Below are 25,184 nucleotides of genomic sequence, written 5' to 3'. Positions count from 1 at the left end.
TACTCTGATGCTGCGTCTGTGTATGACCGATGCTGCCTCTGTGTACTCTGATGCTGCACCTGTGTACTCCGATGCTGCACATGTGTATGACTGATGCTGTGTCTGTGTACTCTGATGCTGTGTCTGTGTACTCCGATACTGCACCTGTGTATGACCGATGCTGTGTCTGTGTACTCCGATGTTGCGCTTATATACCTGTGTACTCCGATGCTGTGTCTGTGTACTCCGATGCTGCGTCTGTGTACTCCGATGCTGCGCCTGTGTACTCCGATGCTGCGCCTGTGTATGACCGATGCTGCCTCTGTGTATGACCGATGCTGCCTCTGTGTACTCTGATGCTGCACCTGTGTACTCCAATGCTGCACCTGTGTACTCCGATGCTGCACCTGTGTACTCCGATGCTGCGTCTGTGTACTCCGATGCTGCGCCTGTGTAAATACGATGCTGCGTCTGTGTATGACCGATGCTGCATCTGTGTATGACCGATGCTGCGTCTGTGTATGACCGATGCTGCGTCTGTGTATGACCGATGCTGTGTCTGTGTACTCTGATGCTGTGTCTGTGTACTCCAATGCTGCGCCTGTGTACTTCCGATGCTGCGACTGTGTATGACCGATGCTGTGTCTGTGTACTTTGATGCTGCGTCTGTGTACTCCGATGCTGCGCCTGTGTATGACCGATGCTGCACCTGTGTATGACCGATGCTGCATCTGTGTATGACCGATGCTGCGTCTGTGTATGACCGATGCTGCGTCTGTGTAAGACCGATGCTGTGCCTATGTACTCCAATGCTGTGTCTGTGTATGACCGATGCTGAGTCTGTGTATGACCGATGCTGCGTCTGTGTACTCCGATGCTGTGTCTGTGTATGACCGATACTGTGTCTGTGTATGACCGATGCTGTGTCTGTGTACACCGATGCTGCCTCTGTGTACTCTGATGCTGCACCTGTGTACTCCGATGCTGCACATGTGTATGACCGATGCTGTGTCTGTGTACTCTGATGCTGTGTCTGTGTACTCCGATACTGCACCTGTGTATGACCGATGCTGTGTCTGTGTACTCCGATGTTGCACTTATATACCTGTGTACTCCGATGCTGTGTCTGTGTACTCCGATGCTGTGTCTGTGTACTCCGATGCTGCGTCTGTGTACTCCGATGCTGCGCCTGTGTATGACCGATGCTGCGCCTGTGTATGACCGATGCTGCCTCTGTGTACTCTGATGCTGCACCTGTGTACTCCGATGCTGCACCTGTGTACTCCGATGCTGCACCTGTGTACTCCGATGCTGCGCCTGTGTACGCCGATGCTGCGCCTGTGTAAATACGATGCTGCGTCTGTGTATGACCGATGCTGCTTCTGTGTATGACCGATGCTGCGTCTGTGTATGACCGATGCTGTGTCTGTGTACTCTGATGTTGTGTCTGTGTACTCCGATGCTGCACCTGTGTACTCCGATCCTGCGCCTGTGTACTCCGATGCTGCGACGTGGTATGACCGATGCTGTGTCTGTGTACTTTGATGCTGTGTCTGTGTACTACGTTGCTGCGCCTGTGTATGACCGATGCTGCACCTGTGTATGACCGATGCTGCATCTGTGTATGACCGATGCTGCGTCTGTGTGTGACCGATGCTGCGTCTGTGTATGACCGATGCTGTGCCTGTGTACTCCAATGCTGTGTCTGTGTATGACCGATGCTGAGTCTGTGTATGACCGATGCTGTGTCTGTGTACTCCGATGCTGCGCCTGTGTACTCCGATGCTGTGTCTGTGTATGACCGATACTGTGTCTGTGTATGACCGATGCTGTGTCTGTGTACACCGATGCTGCGCCTGTGTACTCCAATGCTGCGTCTGTGTATGACCGATGTTGTATCTGTGTTCTCCGATGCTGCACCTGTGTACTCCGATGCTGTGTCTGTGTATGACCGATGCTGTGTCTGTGTATGACCGATGCTGCGCCTGTGTACTCCGATACTGTGTCTGTGTATGACCGATGCTGTGTCTCTGTACTCCGATGCTGCATCTGTGTACTGCAACATTTCACGCAGACGCTTGGATTTTCAAAGCTGCAGGCGGGCGTCTCAACAAATCGCCAGACGGCTGCAACATTTGCATATTCTGGCACAGTAGCTGGTTACAAAGACGCAGCTGCAATGCCAATAACATACTCCTCGGTATAAGGCCCACAGTGCTGTGCCAACTACTACCCCCCTCCCTGCACATGAGAGTGTATAGTGGGGACCTCGATGCACCCGCATTGCCATCCGCTCACCTTGAGCTCCTCCTTGCTCTGGAAGTTGTGCAGTAGGTGCTGGTAATGAGTATCTGACATCAAACGCAGCAGTGAAAGGAGGCAGGAAACATACTCCCCCTGGTGGGGGGGAAGAGTCAGTACAGTCAGTATATTATAGGGGAGGGTCAGGAGAAAGTAATAAAGGACACTGTATATGAGATGAGACATAAGAGAGACCCCCCGTTATCTCAGTCCTAGGGGTTATTATATAAAATAATTCAAAATGCTCCAAAGTGTTTTTACATATAAGATTGTCTATAGGAATAGTGAGAGAGCGATATCTATATTTATGTTTGGTTCCCTTGGTTTTGGACGCTTGGATGAAGAGGCAGAATACAAGTCATTATTACAAAACGCTATCAATTGTCATTATAATGATCCAGGGTCATTTTAGGTCCCGTATTGATTTGGACATTATAAGACAATTCTATAAGGATGAGTTTGTTTTGTTGTTACTGCACCAATGTCCAAGGTATACATATTTATACTCTACAACTTTTAAGGACAGATTTCTTTTTAAGTCACATTTAATCCATGTTAATCATTTGTTTAATTTTCTTTATAAAATAAACCCTTTCCCTATCCTGTACTACAGAGCTGCAGCCACTACTGTTATAGGCTTTACTGTAACCCCTTTCCCTATCCTGTACTACAGAACTGCAGCCACTACTGTTATAGGCATTACTGTAACCCCTTTCCCTATCCTGTACTACAGACCTGCAGCCACTACTGTTATAGGCATTACTGTAACCCCTTTCCCTATCCTGTACTACAGACCTGCAGCCACTACTGTTATAGGCATTACTGTAACCCCTTTCCCTATCCTGTACTACAGATCTGCAGCCGCTACTGTTATAGGCATTACTGTAACCCCTTTCCCTATCCAGTACTACAGACCTGCAGCCACTACTGTTATAGGCTTTACTGTAACCCCTTTCCCTATCCTGTACTACAGACCTGCAGCCGCTACTGTTATAGGCTTTACTGTAACCCCTTTCCCTATCCTGTACTACAGAACTGCAGCCACTACTGTTATAGGCATTACTGTAACCCCTTTCCCTATCCTGTACTACAGACCTGCAGCCACTACTGTTATAGGCTTTACTGTAACCCCTTTCCCTATATCCTGTACTACAGAGCTGCAGCCACTACTGTTATAGGCTTTACTGTAACCCCTTTCCCTATCCTGTACTACAGAGCTGCAGCCACTACTGTTATAGGCTTTACTGTAACCCCTTTCCCTATCCTGTACTACAGAGGTGCAGCCACTACTGTTATAGGCATTACTGTAACCACTTTCCCTATCCTGTACTACAGAACTGCAGCCACTACTGTTATAGGCTTTACTGTAACCCCTTTCCCTATCCTGTACTACAGACCTGCAGCCACTACTGTTATATGCTTTACTGTAACCCCTTTCCCTATATCCTGTACTACAGACCTGCAGCCACTACTGTTATAGGCATTACTGTAACCCCTTTCCCTATCCTGTACTACAGACCTGCAGCCACTACTGTTATAGGCATTACTGTAACCCCTTTCCCTATCCTGTACTACAGAGCTGCAGCCACTACTGTTATAGGCTTTACTGTAACCCCTTTCCCTATCCTGTACTACAGAGCTGCAGCCACTACTGTTATAGGCATTACTGTAACCCCTTTCCCTATCCTGTACTACAGAACTGCAGCCGCTACTGTTATAGGCATTACTGTAACCCCTTTCCCTATATCCTGTACTACAGAACTGCAGCCACTACTGTTATAGGCTTTACTGTAACCCCTTTCCCTATCCTCTACTACAGAGCTGCAGCCACTACTGTTATAGGCATTACTGTAACCCCTTTCCCTATACTGTACTACAGAGCTGCAGCCACTACTGTTATAGGCTTTACTGTAACCCCTTTCCCTATATCCTGTACTACAGACCTGCAGCCACTACTGTTATAGGCATTACTGTAACCCCTTTCCCTATCCTGTACTACAGATCTGCAGCCACTACTGTTATAGACTTTACTGTAACCCCTTTCCCTATACTGTACTACAGAGCTGCAGCCACTACTGTTATAGGCTTTACTGTAACCCCTTTCCCTATATCCTGTACTACAGATCTGCAGCCACTACTGTTATAGGCATTACTGTAACCCCTTTCCCTATCCTGTACTACAGACCTGCAGCCACTACTGTTATAGGCATTACTGTAACCCCTTTCCCTATCCTGTACTACAGACCTGCAGCCACTACTGTTATAGGCATTACTGTAACCCCTTTCCCTATCCTGTACTACAGAACTGCAGCCACTACTGTTATAGGCTTTACTGTAACCCCTTTCCCTATACTGTACTACAGAACTGCAGCCACTACTGTTATAGGCATTACTGTAACCCCTTTCCCTATCCTGTACTACAGACCTGCAGCCACTACTGTTATAGGCATTACTGTAACCCCTTTCCCTATCCTGTACTACAGAACTGCAGCCACTACTGTTATAGGCATTACTGTAACCCCTTTCCCTATCCTGTACTACAGATCTGCAGCCACTACTGTTATAGGCTTTACTGTAACCCCTTTCCCTATACTGTACTACAGACCTGCAGCCACTACTGTTATAGGCATTACTGTAACCCCTTTCCCTATCCTGTACTACAGACCTGCAGCCACTACTGTTATAGGCATTACTGTAACCCCTTTCCCTATATCCTGTACTACAGACCTGCAGCTGCTACTGTTATAGGCATTACTGTAACCCCTTTCCCTATCCTGTACTACAGACCTGCAGCCACTACTGTTATAGGCATTACTGTAACCCCTTTCCCTATATCCTGTACTACAGAGCTGCAGCCGCTACTGTTATAGGCTTTACTGTAACCCCTTTCCCTATATCCTGTACTACAGAACTGCAGCCACTACTGTTATAGGCATTACTGTAACCCCTTTCCCTATCCTGTACTACAGAACTGCAGCCACTACTGTTATAGGCTTTACTGTAACCCCTTTCCCTATCCTGTACTACAGACCTGCAGCCGCTACTGTTATAGGCTTTACTGTAACCCCTTTCCCTATCCTGTACTACAGATCTGCAGCCACTACTGTTATAGGCATTACTGTAACCCCTTTCCCTATCCTGTACTACAGAGCTGCAGCCACTACTGTTATAGGCTTTACTGTAACCCCTTTCCCTATCCTGTACTACAGAGCTGCAGCCGCTACTGTTATAGGCTTTATTGTAACCCCTTTCCCTATATCCTGTACTACAGAGCTGCAGCCACTACTGTTATAGGCTTTACTGTAACCCCTTTCCCTATCCTGTACTACAGAGCTGCAGCCACTACTGTTATAGGCTTTACTGTAACCCCTTTCCCTATCCTGTACTACAGACCTGCAGCCACTACTGTTATAGGCTTTACTGTAACCCCTTTCCCTATCCTGTACTACAGAACTGCAGCCACTACTGTTATAGGCTTTACTGTAACCCCTTTCCCTATCCTGTACTACAGACCTGCAGCCGCTACTGTTATAGGCATTACTGTAACCCCTTTCCCTATCCTGTACTACAGACCTGCAGCCACTACTGTTATAGGCATTACTGTAACCCCTTTCCCTATCCTGTACTACAGAGCTGCAGCCACTACTGTTATAGGCTTTATTGTAACCCCTTTCCCTATATCCTGTACTACAGAGCTGCAGCCACTACTGTTATAGGCATTACTGTAACCCCTTTCCCTATATCCTGTACTACAGAGCTGCAGCCACTACTGTTATAGGCATTACTGTAACCCCTTTCCCTATATCCTGTACTACAGAGCTGCAGCCACTACTGTTATAGGCTTTACTGTAACCCCTTTCCCTATATCCTGTACTACAGAGCTGCAGCCGCTACTGTTATAGGCATTACTGTAACCCCTTTCCCTATCCTGTACTACAGAGCTGCAGCCGCTACTGTTATAGGCATTACTGTAACCCCTTTCCCTATATCCTGTACTACAGACCTGCAGCCGCTACTGTTATAGGCATTACTGTAACCCCTTTCCCTATCCTGTACTACAGAGCTGCAGCCACTACTGTTATAGGCTTAACTGTAACCCCTTTCCCTATATCCTGTACTACAGAGCTGCAGCCTCTACTGTTATAGGCATTACTGTAACCCCTTTCCCTATCCTGTACTACAGAGCTGCAGCCACTACTGTTATAGGCTTTACTGTAACCCCTTTTCCTATCCTGTACTACAGAGCTGCAGCCACTACTGTTATAGGCTTTACTGTAACCCCTTTCCCTATATCCTGTACTACAGAACTGCAGCCACTACTGTTATAGGCTTTACTGTAACCCCTTTCCCTATCCTGTACTACAGACCTGCAGCCACTACTGTTATAGGCTTTACTGTAACCCCTTTACCTATATCCTGTACTACAGAACTGCAGCCACTACTGTTATAGGCATTACTGTAACCCCTTTCCCTATCCTGTACTACAGACCTGCAGCCACTACTGTTATAGACTTTACTGTAACCCCTTTCCCTATCCTGTACTACAGAACTGCAGCCACTACTGTTATAGGCATTACTGTAACCCCTTTCCCTATCCTGTACTACAGAGCTGCAGCCACTACTGTTATAGGCATTACTGTAACCCCTTTCCCTATCCCGTACTACAGACCTGCAGCCGCTACTGTTATAGGCATTACTGTAACCCCTTTCCCTATCCTGTACTACAGAGCTGCAGCCACTACTGTTATAGGCTTTATTGTAACCCCTTTCCCTATATCCTGTACTACAGAGCTGCAGCCACTACTGTTATAGGCATTACTGTAACCCCTTTCCCTATCCTGTACTACAGAGCTGCAGCCACTACTGTTATAGGCTTTACTGTAACCCCTTTCCCTATCCTGTACTACAGATCTGCAGCCACTACTGTTATAGGCATTACTGTAACCCCTTTCCCTATATCCTGTACTACAGATCTGCAGCCACTACTGTTATAGGCATTACTGTAACCCCTTTCCCTATCCTGTACTACAGATCTGCAGCCACTACTGTTATAGGCATTACTGTAACCCCTTTCCCTATATCCTGTACTACAGAACTGCAGCCACTACTGTTATAGGCTTTACTGTAACCCCTTTCCCTATATCCTGTACTACAGAGCTGCAGCCGCTACTGTTATAGGCATTACTGTAACCCCTTTCCCTATATCCTGTACTACAGAACTGCAGCCACTACTGTTATAGGCATTACTGTAACCCCTTTCCCTATATCCTGTACTACAGAACTGCAGCCACTACTGTTATAGGCTTTACTGTAACCCCTTTCCCTATATCCTCTACTACAGAGCTGCAGCCACTACTGTTATAGGCATTACTGTAACCCCTTTCCCTATACTGTACTACAGAGCTGCAGCCACTACTGTTATAGGCTTTACTGTAACCCCTTTCCCTATATCCTGTACTACAGACCTGCAGCCACTACTGTTATAGGCATTACTGTAACCCCTTTCCCTATCCTGTACTACAGATCTGCAGCCACTACTGTTATAGGCTTTACTGTAACCCCTTTCCCTATCCTGTACTACAGAGCTGCAGCCACTACTGTTATAGGCTTTACTGTAACCCCTTTCCCTATATCCTGTACTACAGAACTGCAGCCACTACTGTTATAGGCATTACTGTAACCCCTTTCCCTATCCTGTACTACAGACCTGCAGCCACTACTGTTATAGACTTTACTGTAACCCCTTTCCCTATCCTGTACTACAGAACTGCAGCCACTACTGTTATAGGCATTACTGTAACCCCTTTCCCTATCCTGTACTACAGAGCTGCAGCCACTACTGTTATAGGCATTACTGTAACCCCTTTCCCTATCCTGTACTACAGAACTGCAGCCACTACTGTTATAGGCATTACTGTAACCCCTTTCCCTATCCTGTACTACAGAGCTGCAGCCACTACTGTTATAGGCTTTACTGTAACCCCTTTCCCTATCCTGTACTACAGAGCTGCAGCCACTACTGTTATAGGCTTTACTGTAACCCCTTTCCCTATCCTGTACTACAGAGCTGCAGCCACTACTGTTATAGGCATTACTGTAACCCCTTTCCCTATCCTGTACTACAGAGCTGCAGCCACTACTGTTATAGGCATTACTGTAACCCCTTTCCCTATATCCTGTACTACAGAGCTGCAGCCTCTACTGTTATAGGCATTACTGTAACCCCTTTCCCTATCCTGTACTACAGAGCTGCAGCCACTACTGTTATAGGCTTTACTGTAACCCCTTTTCCTATCCTGTACTACAGAGCTGCAGCCACTACTGTTATAGGCTTTACTGTAACCCCTTTCCCTATATCCTGTACTACAGAACTGCAGCCACTACTGTTATAGGCTTTACTGTAACCCCTTTCCCTATCCTGTACTACAGACCTGCAGCCACTACTGTTATAGGCTTTACTGTAACCCCTTTACCTATATCCTGTACTACAGAACTGCAGCCACTACTGTTATAGGCATTACTGTAACCCCTTTCCCTATCCTGTACTACAGACCTGCAGCCACTACTGTTATAGACTTTACTGTAACCCCTTTCCCTATCCTGTACTACAGAACTGCAGCCACTACTGTTATAGGCATTACTGTAACCCCTTTCCCTATCCTGTACTACAGAGCTGCAGCCACTACTGTTATAGGCATTACTGTAACCCCTTTCCCTATCCCGTACTACAGACCTGCAGCCGCTACTGTTATAGGCATTACTGTAACCCCTTTCCCTATCCTGTACTACAGAGCTGCAGCCACTACTGTTATAGGCTTAACTGTAACCCCTTTCCCTATATCCTGTACTACAGAGCTGCAGCCACTACTGTTATAGGCATTACTGTAACCCCTTTCCCTATCCTGTACTACAGAGCTGCAGCCACTACTGTTATAGGCTTTACTGTAACCCCTTTCCCTATCCTGTACTACAGATCTGCAGCCACTACTGTTATAGGCATTACTGTAACCCCTTTCCCTATATCCTGTACTACAGAACTGCAGCCACTACTGTTATAGGCATTACTGTAACCCCTTTCCCTATCCTGTACTACAGATCTGCAGCCACTACTGTTATAGGCATTACTGTAACCCCTTTCCCTATATCCTGTACTACAGAACTGCAGCCACTACTGTTATAGGCTTTACTGTAACCCCTTTCCCTATATCCTGTACTACAGAGCTGCAGCCGCTACTGTTATAGGCATTACTGTAACCCCTTTCCCTATATCCTGTACTACAGAACTGCAGCCACTACTGTTATAGGCTTTACTGTAACCCCTTTCCCTATCCTCTACTACAGAGCTGCAGCCACTACTGTTATAGGCATTACTGTAACCCCTTTCCCTATACTGTACTACAGAGCTGCAGCCACTACTGTTATAGGCTTTACTGTAACCCCTTTCCCTATATCCTGTACTACAGACCTGCAGCCACTACTGTTATAGGCATTACTGTAACCCCTTTCCCTATCCTGTACTACAGATCTGCAGCCACTACTGTTATAGGCTTTACTGTAACCCCTTTCCCTATCCTGTACTACAGAGCTGCAGCCACTACTGTTATAGGCTTTACTGTAACCCCTTTCCCTATATCCTGTACTACAGAACTGCAGCCACTACTGTTATAGGCATTACTGTAACCCCTTTCCCTATCCTGTACTACAGACCTGCAGCCACTACTGTTATAGACTTTACTGTAACCCCTTTCCCTATCCTGTACTACAGAACTGCAGCCACTACTGTTATAGGCATTACTGTAACCCCTTTCCCTATCCTGTACTACAGAGCTGCAGCCACTACTGTTATAGGCATTACTGTAACCCCTTTCCCTATCCTGTACTACAGAGCTGCAGCCACTACTGTTATAGGCTTTACTGTAACCCCTTTCCCTATCCTGTACTACAGAGCTGCAGCCACTACTGTTATAGGCTTTACTGTAACCCCTTTCCCTATCCTGTACTACAGAGCTGCAGCCACTACTGTTATAGGCATTACTGTAACCCCTTTCCCTATCCTGTACTACAGAGCTGCAGCCACTACTGTTATAGGCATTACTGTAACCCCTTTCCCTATCCTGTACTACAGAACTGCAGCCACTACTGTTATAGGCATTACTGTAACCCCTTTCCCTATCCTGTACTACAGAGCTGCAGCCACTACTGTTATAGGCTTTACTGTAACCCCTTTCCCTATACTGTACTACAGAGCTGCAGCCACTACTGTTATAGGCATTACTGTAACCCCTTTCCCTATCCTGTACTACAGACCTGCAGCCACTACTGTTATAGGCTTTACTGTAACCCCTTTCCCTATCCTGTACTACAGAACTGCAGCCACTACTGTTATAGGCTTTATTGTAACCCCTTTCCCTATATCCTGTACTACAGACCTGCAGCCGCTACTGTTATAGGCTTTACTGTAACCCCTTTCCCTATCCTGTACTACAGAGCTGCAGCCACTACTGTTATAGGCATTACTGTAACCCCTTTCCCTATCCTGTACTACAGAACTGCAGCCGCTACTGTTATAGGCATTACTGTAACCCCTTTCCCTATCCTGTACTACAGACCTGCAGCCACTACTGTTATAGCCATTACTGTAACCCCTTTCCCTATATCCTGTACTACAGACCTGCAGCCACTACTGTTATAGGCATTACTGTAACCCCTTTCCCTATCCTGTACTACAGAGCTGCAGCCGCTACTGTTATAGGCATTACTGTAACCCCTTTCCCTATCCTGTACTACAGACCTGCAGCCACTACTGTTATAGGCATTACTGTAACCCCTTTCCCTATCCTGTACTACAGAACTGCAGCCACTACTGTTATAGGCATTACTGTAACCCCTTTCCCTATCCTGTACTACAGAGCTGCAGCCGCTACTGTTATAGGCTTTATTGTAACCCCTTTCCCTATCCTGTACTACAGAGCTGCAGCCACTACTGTTATAGGCTTTACTGTAACCCCTTTCCCTATATCCTGTACTACAGAGCTGCAGCCACTACTGTTATAGGCATTACTGTAACCCCTTTCCCTATATCCTGTACTACAGAACTGCAGCCACTACTGTTATAGGCATTACTGTAACCCCTTTCCCTATATCCTGTACTACAGAGCTGCAGCCACTACTGTTATAGGCATTACTGTAACCCCTTTCCCTATCCTGTACTACAGACCTGCAGCCACTACTGTTATAGGCTTTACTGTAACCCCTTTCCCTATATCCTGTACTACAGAGCTGCAGCCACTACTGTTATAGGCATTACTGTAACCCCTTTCCCTATATCCTGTACTACAGACCTGCAGCCACTACTGTTATAGGCTTTATTGTAACCCCTTTCCCTATCCTGTACTACAGAGCTGCAGCCACTACTGTTATAGGCATTACTGTAACCCCTTTCCCTATATCCTGTACTACAGACCTGCAGCCTCTACTGTTATAGGCTTTATTGTAACCCCTTTCCCTATCCTGTACTACAGAGCTGCAGCCACTACTGTTATAGGCTTTACTGTAACCCCTTTCCCTATCCTGTACTACAGAACTGCAGCCACTACTGTTATAGGCATTACTGTAACCCCTTTCCCTATATCCTGTACTACAGAGCTGCAGCCACTACTGTTATAGGCATTACTGTAACCCCTTTCCCTATCCTGTACTACAGAGCTGCAGCCACCACTGTTATAGGCATTACTGTAACCCCTTTCCCTATCCTGTACTACAGACCTGCAGCCACTACTGTTATAGGCATTACTGTAACCCCTTTCCCTATCCTGTACTACAGACCTGCAGCCACTACTGTTATAGGCTTTACTGTAACCCCTTTCTCTATCCTGTACTACAGACCTGCAGCCACTACTGTTATAGGCATTACTGTAACCCCTTTCCCTATACTGTACTACAGAGCTGCAGCCACTACTGTTATAGGCATTACTGTAACCCCTTTCCCTATACTGTACTACAGAGCTGCAGCCACTACTGTTATAGGCATTACTGTAACCCCTTTCCCTATATCCTGTACTACAGACCTGCAGCCTCTACTGTTATAGGCTTTATTGTAACCCCTTTCCCTATATCCTGTACTACAGAGCTGCAGCCACCACTGTTATAGGCATTACTGTAACCCCTTTCCCTATCCTGTACTACAGACCTGCAGCCACTACTGTTATAGGCTTTATTGTAACCCCTTTCCGTATCCTGTACTACAGACCTGCAGCCACTACTGTTATAGGCTTTACTGTAACCCCTTTCCCTATCCTGTACTACAGATCTGCAGCCTCTACTGTTATAGGCTTTATTGTAACCCCTTTCCCTATATCCTGTACTACAGAGCTGCAGCCACCACTGTTATAGGCATTACTGTAACCCCTTTCTCTATCCTGTACTACAGACCTGCAGCCACTACTGTTATAGGCTTTACTGTAACCCCTTTCTCTATCCTGTACTACAGAACTGCAGCCACTACTGTTATAGGCTTTATTGTAACCCCTTTCCGTATCCTGTACTACAGACCTGCAGCCACTACTGTTATAGGCTTTACTGTAACCCCTTTCTCTATCCTGTACTACAGAGCTGCAGCCACTACTGTTATAGGCATTACTGTAACCCCTTTCCCTATCCTGTACTACAGAACTGCAGCCACTACTGTTATAGGCTTAACTGTAACCCCTTTCCCTATCCTGTACTACAGAGCTGCAGCCACTACTGTTATAGGCATTACTGTAACCCCTTTCCCTATATCCTGTACTACAGACCTGCAGCCACTACTGTTATAGGCATTACTGTAACCCCTTTCCCTATATCCTGTACTACAGACCTGCAGCCACTACTGTTATAGGCTTTACTGTAACCCCTTTCCCTATCCTGTACTACAGAGCTGCAGCCCCTACTGTTATAGGCTTTACTGTAACCCCTTTCCCTATCCTGTACTACAGAACTGCAGCCGCTACTGTTATAGGCTTTATTGTAACCCCTTTCCCTATCCTGTACTACAGACCTGCAGCCACTACTGTTATAGGCTTTACTGTAACCCCTTTCTCTATCCTGTACTACAGAACTGCAGCCACTACTGTTATAGGCATTACTGTAACCCCTTTCCCTATCCTTTACTACAGACCTGCAGCCACTACTGTTATAGGCTTTATTGTAACCCCTTTCCGTATCCTGTACTACAGAGCTGCAGCCCCTACTGTTATAGGCATTACTGTAACCCCTTTCCCTATACTGTACTACAGAGCTGCAGCCACTACTGTTATAGGCATTACTGTAACCCCTTTCCCTATATCCTGTACTACAGACCTGCAGCCTCTACTGTTATAGGCTTTATTGTAACCCCTTTCCCTATATCCTGTACTACAGAGCTGCAGCCACCACTGTTATAGGCATTACTGTAACCCCTTTCCCTATCCTGTACTACAGACCTGCAGCCACTACTGTTATAGGCTTTATTGTAACCCCTTTCCGTATCCTGTACTACAGACCTGCAGCCACTACTGTTATAGGCTTTACTGTAACCCCTTTCCCTATCCTGTACTACAGACCTGCAGCCACTACTGTTATAGGCTTTATTGTAACCCCTTTCCGTATCCTGTACTACCGACCTGCAGCCACTACTGTTATAGGCTTTACTGTAACCCCTTTCTCTATCCTGTACTACAGACCTGCAGCCACTACTGTTATAGGCTTTACTGTAACCCCTTTCCCTATCCTGTACTACAGAGCTGCAGCCACTACTGTTATAGGCATTACTGTAACCCCTTTCCCTATATCCTGTACTACAGACCTGCAGCCACTACTGTTATAGGCATTACTGTAACCCCTTTCCCTATATCCTGTACTACAGACCTGCAGCCACTACTGTTATAGGCTTTACTGTAACCCCTTTCCCTATATCCTGTACTACAGACCTGCAGCCACTACTGTTATAGGCATTACTGTAACCCCTTTCCCTATATCCTGTACTACAGACCTGCAGCCACTACTGTTATAGGCTTTACTGTAACCCCTTTCCCTATCCTGTACTACAGAGCTGCAGCCACTACTGTTATAGGCATTACTGTAACCCCTTTCCCTATCCTGTACTACAGAGCTGCAGCCCCTACTGTTATAGGCTTTACTGTAACCCCTTTCCCTATCCTGTACTACAGAACTGCAGCCGCTACTGTTATAGGCTTTATTGTAACCCCTTTCCCTATCCTGTACTACAGACCTGCAGCCACTACTGTTATAGGCTTTACTGTAACCCCTTTCTCTATCCTGTACTACAGAACTGCAGCCACTACTGTTATAGGCATTACTGTAACCCCTTTCCCTATCCTGTACTACAGACCTGCAGCCACTACTGTTATAGGCTTTATTGTAACCCCTTTCCGTATCCTGTACTACAGAACTGCAGCCACTACTGTTATAGGCTTTACTGTAACCCCTTTCTCTATCCTGTACTACAGAACTGCAGCCACTACTGTTATAGGCATTACTGTAACCCCTTTCCCTATCCTGTACTACAGAACTGCAGCCACTACTGTTATAGGCTTTACTGTAACCCCTTTCCCTATCCTGTACTACAGACCTGCAGCCACTACTGTTATAGGCTTTATTGTAACCCCTTTCCCTATCCTGTACTACAGAACTGCAGCCACTACTGTTATAGGCATTACTGTAACCACTTTCTCTATCCTGTACTACAGCACTGTATTGACCAGGTTGGCCTGCATGCACGGACGATGGTCGATATCGACCATCCGTGCCCGCACATCGATCATCGTTTGGGGGTTGGAAGGGCCCAAAAACAGATAGATAAATATATATCGATATCGTTATCGTTCTTATCGTCCTGTAAATCTGACTGTGTGTACGCACCTTTACTCTTAGATCCTATATTTGTTACAAAATGCAAGTATAGACACCAGTGATAGCGCATGTCACGAGCTCCTGGGACGCCACTGGCATTCGCCTAGGCTTCTCCGACTGGAGCAAGTGACTGGAGCAGGAAAACTGCTTCCACAAAAATACCGATGGAGAATAATGTACTGGGTTTGGGGGGTCACTGGAAATAATGGTTTCCTTTGTCAGATCTGTGTTATTGCATTGATAAAGACACTGGAAGGTTTAAAAGTGGTTTCTCAGTAGAAAAACTTATTTTTGCTAAAACTGAATATACAAGGAAAACTGAGATCTCCTTCAGTTCCTTCATATTACGGCAACTTTCCCGCTGCAGGGCGCATTTTATTATAGGCTTAGTGGCATTTTAGAATGCTCTAGAACACTACCCATAGCATAATTTGCTCAATTACTGCTGGTTCTCAGAATGCACCTGCAGGGTGGCATTCAGCACTGTACAAGGACTGGGCACCCTGGCATCTAACCATGGACGGGAAAGGGCAATTTGTATTATTGTACACACTTGGTTACAATGTCCAAGGCTGCAGTCTGACCGGTACAAGGATATTCCTGTTCATGCCTGTATACCGAGCCCTGGGTACCAACCTGCTGGGTCAGCCATCTACCTGGAGGCACCATTCAGGCCTATGATGGGCTGATGAGGATGATGAGATGGATTAGGGAGGGGTTAGAAAAAAGAAGTGAATGTTAATTACTAACAGTTATCTCTGCTGTACACTGCGGGCACCGCTGGCCTCTTACCGCCTCCTGGGCCTGAGATTTACTCATTATAATCAGCAGGGTCTGAAGCAGAACATCCAGGAGACTCTCCTGTAGCATCTGGACCTCCTCTCCCACATCCACCTCCTGCCAGGGAGAAAACAACATCAGGAGCTGCCTGGCATAGGAGTGGTTATGGACAATGCTGGATTTTTTTTATCTTCACCTCACAGCACAGAGGTGAAGGTTTCTATATGGATAACATAATGGCCATGAGATACCAGGCTGATGGCGATACGACAATACTGAAATGACTAGTAGGTCGTCTTGTTTTAGCAATGTTTTAACACTAAGAATATGAAACAACATAGAAAAGTAAGTATATAAAATGTGAACTATGTAAGGTGTTTTATATATATAAATCTAATAAGTGATCTAAGAGACCATCAGCCCCTGCTATTGTTGGCAAGATTGTGATTGGTTGGAATTTACGTTGGCTTCTAATTGGCTCAACTTTGTGACTGGTTTAAGGTTGTATGGATTTTTGGATTTTTATGATTGAATGAATATTTATGTCAGCTTATAATTGGATGAACTGCTAGATTGACTTATAATTGGATGGACTTCTAGGTAGGCTTATGATTGGATGGACTGCCAGGTTGACTTATAATTGGATGGACTTCTAGGTAGGCTTATGATTGGATGAACTGCTAGGTTGACTTATAATTGGATGGACTTCTAGGTAGGCTTATGATTGGATGGACTGCTAGGTTGACTTCTATTTCGATGGACTTCTAGGTAGGCTTATGATTGGATTACATCTAGGTTGGTTTATAATTGGATGGACTTCTATGTAGGCTTATGATTGGATGGACTTCTAGGTAGGCTTATGACTGGATGGACTTCTTTGTTGGCTTATGATTGGATAGACTTCTAGGTCATCTTATGATTGGATTGATGTCTAGATTGGCTTATGATTTGATGGATTTTTAGGGTGGCTTATGATTAGATAGACTTCTAGGTTGCTTTGTGACTGAATGGACTTCTATGTTGGTTTAGGATTGGATGGACCTCTAAGTTGCCTTATGATTAGATGGACTTCTAGTTTGGTTTATGATTGGATAGACTTCTAGGTCGGCTTATGATTGGATGAACTTCTAGGTCAGCTTATGATGCAATGGATCCCTAGTTTGGTTTATGATTGTATGGGCTACTTGGACAGCTTATGATTTAAAGGACCCGTAGTTTTTCTTATGATTGAATGGACTTCTAGCTTTTCTTATAATTCTATGGCTGATTCTGAGTGGCTGGACCTTAGGGTCAGTTTAAGATTGCATGGTAGAGTCAGGGCTCAGGTCACCGTGACATGTAATATGGTGTAACCTAGACAGAGGAACACGGCTGTGTAAGTCCGGGCTCAGGTCACTGTGACATGTAATATGGTGTAACCTAGACGGAGGAACACAGTTGTGTAAGTCCGGACTCAGGACACTGTGACATGTAATATGGTGTAACCTAGACAGAGGAACATGGCTGTGTAAGTCCGGGCTTTGGTCAATGTGACATGTAATATGGTGTAACCTAGACAGAGGAACACGGCTGTGTAAGTCCGGGCTCAGGTCACTGTGACATGTAATATGGTGTAACCTAGACAGAGGAACACGGCTGTGTAAGTCAGGGCTCAGGTCACTGTGACATGTAATATGGTGTAACCTAGACGGAGGAACACAGTTGTGTAAGTCCGGACTCAGGACACTGTGACATGTAATATGGTGTAACCTAGACAGAGGAACACGGCTGTGTATGTCCGGGCTCAGGTCACTGTGACATGTAATATGGTGTAACCTAGATAGAGGAACACGGCTGTATAAGTCAGGGCTCAGGTCCCTGTGACATGTAATATGGTGTAACCTAGACTGAGGAACACGGCTGTATAAGTCCGGGCTCAGGTCACTGTAACATGTAATATGGTGTAAATTTGATAGAGTAACACGGCTGTGTAAATCCGGGCTCAGGACACTGTGACATGTAATATGGTGTAACCTAGACAGAGGACCACGGCTGTGTAAGACCGGGCTCAGGACACTGTGACATGTAATATGGTGTAACCTAGACAGAGGACCACGGCTGTGTAAGTCCGGGCTCAGGTCACCGTGACATGTAATATGGTGTAACCTAGACAGAGGAACACGGCTGTGTAAGTCCGGGCTCAGATCACCATGACATGTAATATGGGGGAACCTCGGAATTAGAACGGATCTGATGCCGGGACAATCTGCCAGTGACGCTGCTCATGTTCCTCACCGTAGAGCTGTTCTTGATAATGGAGAAAATGCTGCTGAGTATCCCAGAGCAGACCAGCAGCTCTTTCTGCTGACGCAGGTGAAGGTGGATATGATGTAGGACAACCGGCAGGAGAATCCGGCGAGCATCTGGGGGAAGACACATAACCATACATTGGTATATAGCATGAGCTGTATTTGTAACACTGAAGCGCAAACGTGGGCCGGCGGGAACTGCCAGGAACTGACCAAAACATCAATCTAGTTGGCGTTTACCGGCAGTCATCACCAATCACTCAGTTAGCCCGTTGGCTGGCACTACCCATATGATGGGGCAGAAATGGGCATAATACAAGGTGCAGAATACAAAACTCAATGGTTCCCCCACCTGGGAAGGTGAAGAGCCTGCAGTCCACAGTGCGGCCGATAGATTGCAGCTTAACCACATCCATGGACTGTCCGAGGTGCAGGGTGCTGGGCAGACTGCTGAGCGTGCCGCGTACGAACTCTGCCACCTCCGTTACAGAGAACATGTGCAGCAGTTCCTCAAAGATGGCTGGAAATGAGCTGAGGAGGGCAGCCTACAAGGAGCAGCAACACGTCATGGTCCAACATACAGAGTAAACATGCCTATACACAGTAGCGTGTAACAACACACCGCACTAAACAAAACACAAACGCACTAATCCACAGGAGAAGTGACTATTGTACAATAAGACATAACAAGTACAAGAACACTGGATAATACATATAGACATACACAGTACTGAAATATCAATGTACATCTGGGCAAAACCCTCGCCCCCTAGAACTGGGAAAGTAAAGGCTTAGACTCCTGCGGTTCGCTGGATACTCACCCCTATGGGCGCCGCAACTGACATTTCTACGGTGACAGCTGAATGGAGTTTTGAGGTAACACAGGAAATTAATCTTCGTCAGCGCAAATTATTAGATGGCTGCAGCTCGGCCAAGTGAACCGCTAATGGGCGGATGCAATTTACTTTTACACTTTAGTGCAACATTCGTGAGAGTCGTTATATATTGTTTGCCTTGTGAAAAGGGAACTATAAAATTGCCCAAATATAGAACATTTTCCGTAATTATGAATGACAAATGAATGACAAAAAAATACAGCAGATTTTGCGCCCGATCATTTTTTCACTTAAAAAATCTACATGAAATCCACCATAAGCCCAAAGTCTTCTAATTGCGGAACTCAGCTGGTGAAACCAACTATATGCACAATGGGCCTGATTCAGATGGGATTGCAGTTGCTAATACGCACGCAATCGGCCAATTATTGCGTACTGTACGTGCATCGCAGTGCGCGTTCCAGCCAGACTACGCAGACCCATCACAGAGTGATTGACAGGAAGCACCGTTTGTGGGTGCTGACCGGGGAGTGATCGGCCGAACGCAGACGTGCCAGTGCGTTTCAACAGCGTTGCAGGGGCGTGCATAAATTATACACTGTGATACCATATGCAGCCTGAGTCCTCATAGAATGTGATGAAGATAGCAATTCCTGAGTGAGGACTGACCTGCCTTAACGTATGGGTCCGATGTTACTCGATTGTACCGATGTTTCTGCAGTCTTGCTAAACGGTACGCATGTGTGTGTAGGTGAAGTGGGCGTCCTTATGTAGTGGTGCGGCAGTATAGCGATTGCTATGAATTAGCATATATTCATTGTAAAACTGCGTGCAAGCCTTGCTGAATCAGGCCCAATATACGGATATATCCAGACAACTAATTCCACAGGCTAAATCTAAAGATTGATGGGCTCCATTTTTCAAAAGCGTTTTTGGAAACTAATTTTTGCCACGGCCTTTAAAGCATTGATCCTTTTAAAGGGGAAAAAACAGGTTTGTTTTGCATTTAATATGATTGCCACTTTAAATAACGTGGCAAAAAAACCACAGAAAATCGGTGGCTTTGAAAGAGGACTCTTGATAAATGAACCCTATAAAACTGCCCGATGGCACGTCCGATGTTGAGAATGGTGATCCGATGCTGCGTTTTCGGGCGTATGCAGAGGATCTGAGAAGCCGGAGGTGATTACACACAATGATTTTTAGCTTTTTCAGGGCATGCTGGTATTTGTAGTTCCACTACAGCTATTGTCAACATGCATAACAATTTTGGCTGATTGTGGTGATATCAGATAGGTCTGCATTCGCATTACTGTCTCCCATCTGTACCTAGTCCTGGCTGTCTGCACTTATCATTAACAATTAATCATGGGCCATAAAAAATAAATCACCTGCCAGGATAATGGCATCTCTCTGTAAATGTGAAAATAAAAGACAATTTGGACGATGCTAGACGGCCACAGAAAAGCCGCACCTTGGCACAAACAGTGCACGGCGAGACAATGCGTCACCATTATACATTCATGGTCAATATCACTGCACGGCCGATCAAGGTCAGTAACTGCGCTGAGCGTTCTATAAATAAAATATTAATAAATAGCATTTCTGTGACCACATCGTACAGATCAGAGACAGACAAATCTCAGGTGCCTGGCAACCACCATGTCTACAATGGAATGACGTCGCCTTATATTGTGGCGCAATATCTAATGTTCCTAATTACTACTAATTATAAACCATAACTAACTAGAACTTTTCCTTCTTTTTCCTAAAACGGCGCCTGTGATCCCCCCCATACGGGGTAGCGAGGTCACTTTAATTTTACCCGTCACACCTTGGCATTTAGCAGAACATTAATGTAATGATTAGGTTTCCAGACGGAGCAAATAGCGTTCGAGGGACAGTACTGAGCGGAGTCGGAATATTTCCACTTCGTAAAAATCTCTCAAAAAGCGCGCTTCAAAAAGTGTGCAGCCTCCAATAACCTTTAATAGTTTTGTAACGTAAAACAGGATCTTAGTTTTGTATTATTGCAGGGATCAGAAACGCGCACACACACGTGAAGACAGTGTTACTGTACACATAAAATACAACACACAGAGGATTTACACACATGGAAAGACAGTGTTACTGTACAAATAAAATACAACACACAGAGGATTTACACACATGGAAAGACAGTGTTACTGTACACATAAAATACAACACACAGAGGATTTACACACATGGGAAGACAGTGTTACTGTACACATAAAATACAACACACAGAGGATTTACACACACTCACTCACACGTGAAGACAGTGTTACTGTACACATAAAATACAACACACAGAGGATTTACACGTGAAGACAGTGTTACTGTACACATAAAATACAACACACAGAGGATTTACACACATGGAAAGACAGTGTTACTGTACAAATAAAATACAACACACAGAGGATTTACACACACTCACTCACACGTGAAGACAGTGTTACTGTACACATAAAATACAACACACAGAGGATTTACACACACGGAAAGACAGTGTTACTGTGCAAATAATATACAACACAGAGGATTTACACACATTCACTCACATGGGAAGACAGTGTTACAGTACAAATAAAATACAACACACAGAGGATTTACACACACTCACACACACGGGAAGTCAGTGTTACTGTACACATAAAATACAACACACAGAGGATTTACACACACTCACACACACATGGGAAGACAGTGTTACTGTACACATAAAATACAACACACAGAGGATTTACACACACTCACACACACAGGAAGACAGTGTTACTGTACAAATAAAATACAACACAGAGGATTTACACACACTCACTCACATGGGAAGACAGTGTTACTGTACACATAAAATACAACACACAGAGGATTTACACACACGGAAAGACAGTGTTACTGTACAAATAAAATACAACACACAGAGGATTTACACACATTCACTCACACGGGAAGACAGTGTTACTGTACACATAAAATACAACACACAGAGGATTTACACACACTCACACACACGGGAAGACAGTGTTACTGTACAAATAAAATACAACACAGAGGATTTACACACACTCACGCGGGAAGACAGTATTACTGTACACATAAAATACAACACACAGAGGATTTACACACACTCACGCACATGGGAAGACAGTGTTACAGTACAAATAAAATACAACACACAGAGGATTTACACACACTCACACACACGGGAAGACAGTGTTACTGTACACATAAAATACAACACACAGAGGATTTACACACACGGAAAGACAGTGTTACTGTACAAATAAAATACAACACACAGAGGATTTACACACACTCACACACACAGGAAGACAGTGTTACTGTACACATAAAATACAACACACAGAGGATTTACACACACGGAAAGACAGTGTTACTGTACAAATAAAATACAACACACAGAGGATTTACACACATTCACTCACACGGGAAGACAGTGTTACTGTACACATAAAATACAACACACAGAGGATTTACACACACTCACGCGGGAAGACAGTGTTACTGTACAAATAAAATACAACACAGAGGATTTACACACACTCACACACACGGGAAGACAGTGTTACTGTACAAATAAAATACAACACAGAGGATTTACACACACTCACGCGGGAAGACAGTGTTACAGTACAAATAAAATACAACACACAGAGGATTTACACACACTCACACACATGGGAAGACAGTGTTACTGTACACATAAAATACAACACACAGAGGATTTACACACATGGGAAGACAGTGTTACTGTACACATAAAATACAACACACAGAGGATTTACACACACTCACGCGGGAAGACAGTGTTACTGTACACATAAAATACAACACACAGAGGATTTACACACACTCACACACACGGGAAGACAGTGTTACAGTACAAATAAAATACAACACAGAGGATTTACACACACTCACACACACGGAAAGACAGTGTTACTGTACAAATAAAATACAACACACAGAGGATTTACACACACGGAAAGACAGTGTTAGTGTACAAATAAAATACAACACAGAGGATTTACACACACTCACACACACGGGAAGACAGTGTTACTGTACAAATAAAATACAACACACAGAGGATTTACACACACTCACACACACGGGAAGACAGTGTTACTGTACAAATAAAATACAACACAGAGGATTTACACACACTCACACACACGGGAAGACAGTGTTACTGTACAAATAAAATGCAACACAGAGGATTTACACACACTCACACACACGGAAAGACAGTGTTCGTGTACAAATAAAATACAACACACAGAGGATTTACACACACTCACACACACGGGAAGACAGTGTTACTGTACAAATAAAATACAACACAGAGGATTTACACACACTCACACACACGGGAAGACAGTGTTACAGTACAAATAACAACACACAGAGGATTTACACACACTCACACACACGGGAAGACAGTGTTACTGTACAAATAAAATACAACACAGAGGATTTACACACACTCACACACACGGGAAGACAGTGTTACAGTACAAATAACAACACACAGAGGATTTACACACACTCACACACACGGGAAGACAGTGTTACTGTACAAATAAAATACAACACAGAGGATTTACACACACTCACACACACGGGAAGACAGTGTTACAGTACAAATAACAACACACAGAGGATTTACACACACTCACACACACGGGAAGACAGTGTTACTGTACAAATAAAATACAACACAGAGGATTTACACACACTCACACACACGGGAAGACAGTGTTACAGTACAAATAACAACACACAGAGGATTTACACACACTCACACACACGGGAAGACAGTGTTACTGTACAAATAAAATACAACACAGAGGATTTACACACACTCACACACACGGGAAGACAGTGTTACAGTACAAATAAAATACAACACAGAGGATTTACACACACTCACACACACGGAAAGACAGTGTTCGTGTACAAATAAAATACAACACACAGAGGATTTACACACACGGAAAGACAGTGTTAGTGTACAAATAAAATACAACACAGAGGATTTACACACACTCACACACACGGGAAGACAGTGTTACTGTACAAATAAAATACAACACACAGAGGATTTACACACACTCACACACACGGGAAGACAGTGTTACTGTACAAATAAAATACAACACAGAGGATTTACACACACTCACACACACGGGAAGACAGTGTTACAGTACAAATAACAACACACAGAGGATTTACACACACTCACACACACGGGAAGACAGTGTTACTGTACAAATAAAATACAACACAGAGGATTTACACACACTCACACACACGGAAAGACAGTGTTAGTGTACAAATAAAATACAACACAGAGGATTTACACACACTCACACACACGGGAAGACAGTGTTACAGTACAAATAAAATACAACACAGAGGATTTACACACACTCACACACACGGGAAGACAGTGTTACTGTACAAATAAAATACAACACACAGAGGATTTACACACACTCACTCACACGGGAAGACAGTGTTACAGTACAAATAACAACACACAGATGATTTACACACACTCACACACACGGGAAGACAGTGTTACTGTACAAATAAAATGCAACACACAGAGGATTTACACACACTCACTCACACGGGAAGACAGTGTTACAGTACAAATAACAACACACAGAGGATTTACACACACTCGCACACACGGGAAGACAGTGTTACTGTACACATAAAATACAACACACAGAGGATTTACACACATGGAAAGACAGTGTTACTGTACAAATAAAATACAACACACAGAGGATTTACACACATGGAAAGACAGTGTTACTGTACAAATAAAATACAACACACAGAGGATTTACACACATGGAAAGACAGTGTTACTGTACACATAAAATACAACACACAGAGGATTTACACACATGGGAAGACAGTGTTACTGTACACATAAAATACAACACACAGAGGATTTACACACACTCACTCACACGTGAAGACAGTGTTACTGTACACATAAAATACAACACACAGAGGATTTACACGTGAAGACAGTGTTACTGTACAC

General features: G+C 44.7%; 1 protein-coding gene across 1 annotated transcript in view; it reads right to left on the bottom strand.

Annotated features, from left to right (window-relative positions):
* DOCK3 (dedicator of cytokinesis 3) overlaps positions 1-25,184 on the bottom strand; it is a 394,022-nt gene that overhangs the window by 98,059 nt on the left and 270,779 nt on the right. The window contains exons 24-27 of the mRNA XM_088459078.1: positions 18,589-18,781; positions 18,223-18,350; positions 15,919-16,065; positions 2,278-2,376 (exon numbers count right to left, since the gene is read on the bottom strand). Of these exons, the coding sequence (XP_088315204.1) occupies positions 2,278-2,376; positions 15,919-16,065; positions 18,223-18,350; positions 18,589-18,781 (567 nt within the window). The remainder of the gene's footprint in view (positions 1-2,277; positions 2,377-15,918; positions 16,066-18,222; positions 18,351-18,588; positions 18,782-25,184) is intronic.

This window comes from Taudactylus pleione, unplaced genomic scaffold (genome assembly GCF_031769625.1).
Source record: "Taudactylus pleione unplaced genomic scaffold, aTauple2 ptg000893l, whole genome shotgun sequence".
NCBI lineage: Eukaryota > Metazoa > Chordata > Amphibia > Anura > Myobatrachidae > Taudactylus > Taudactylus pleione.
The sequence above is the reverse complement of the archived record's forward strand: the minus strand, read 5'-3'. Positions and strand labels throughout refer to the sequence as shown.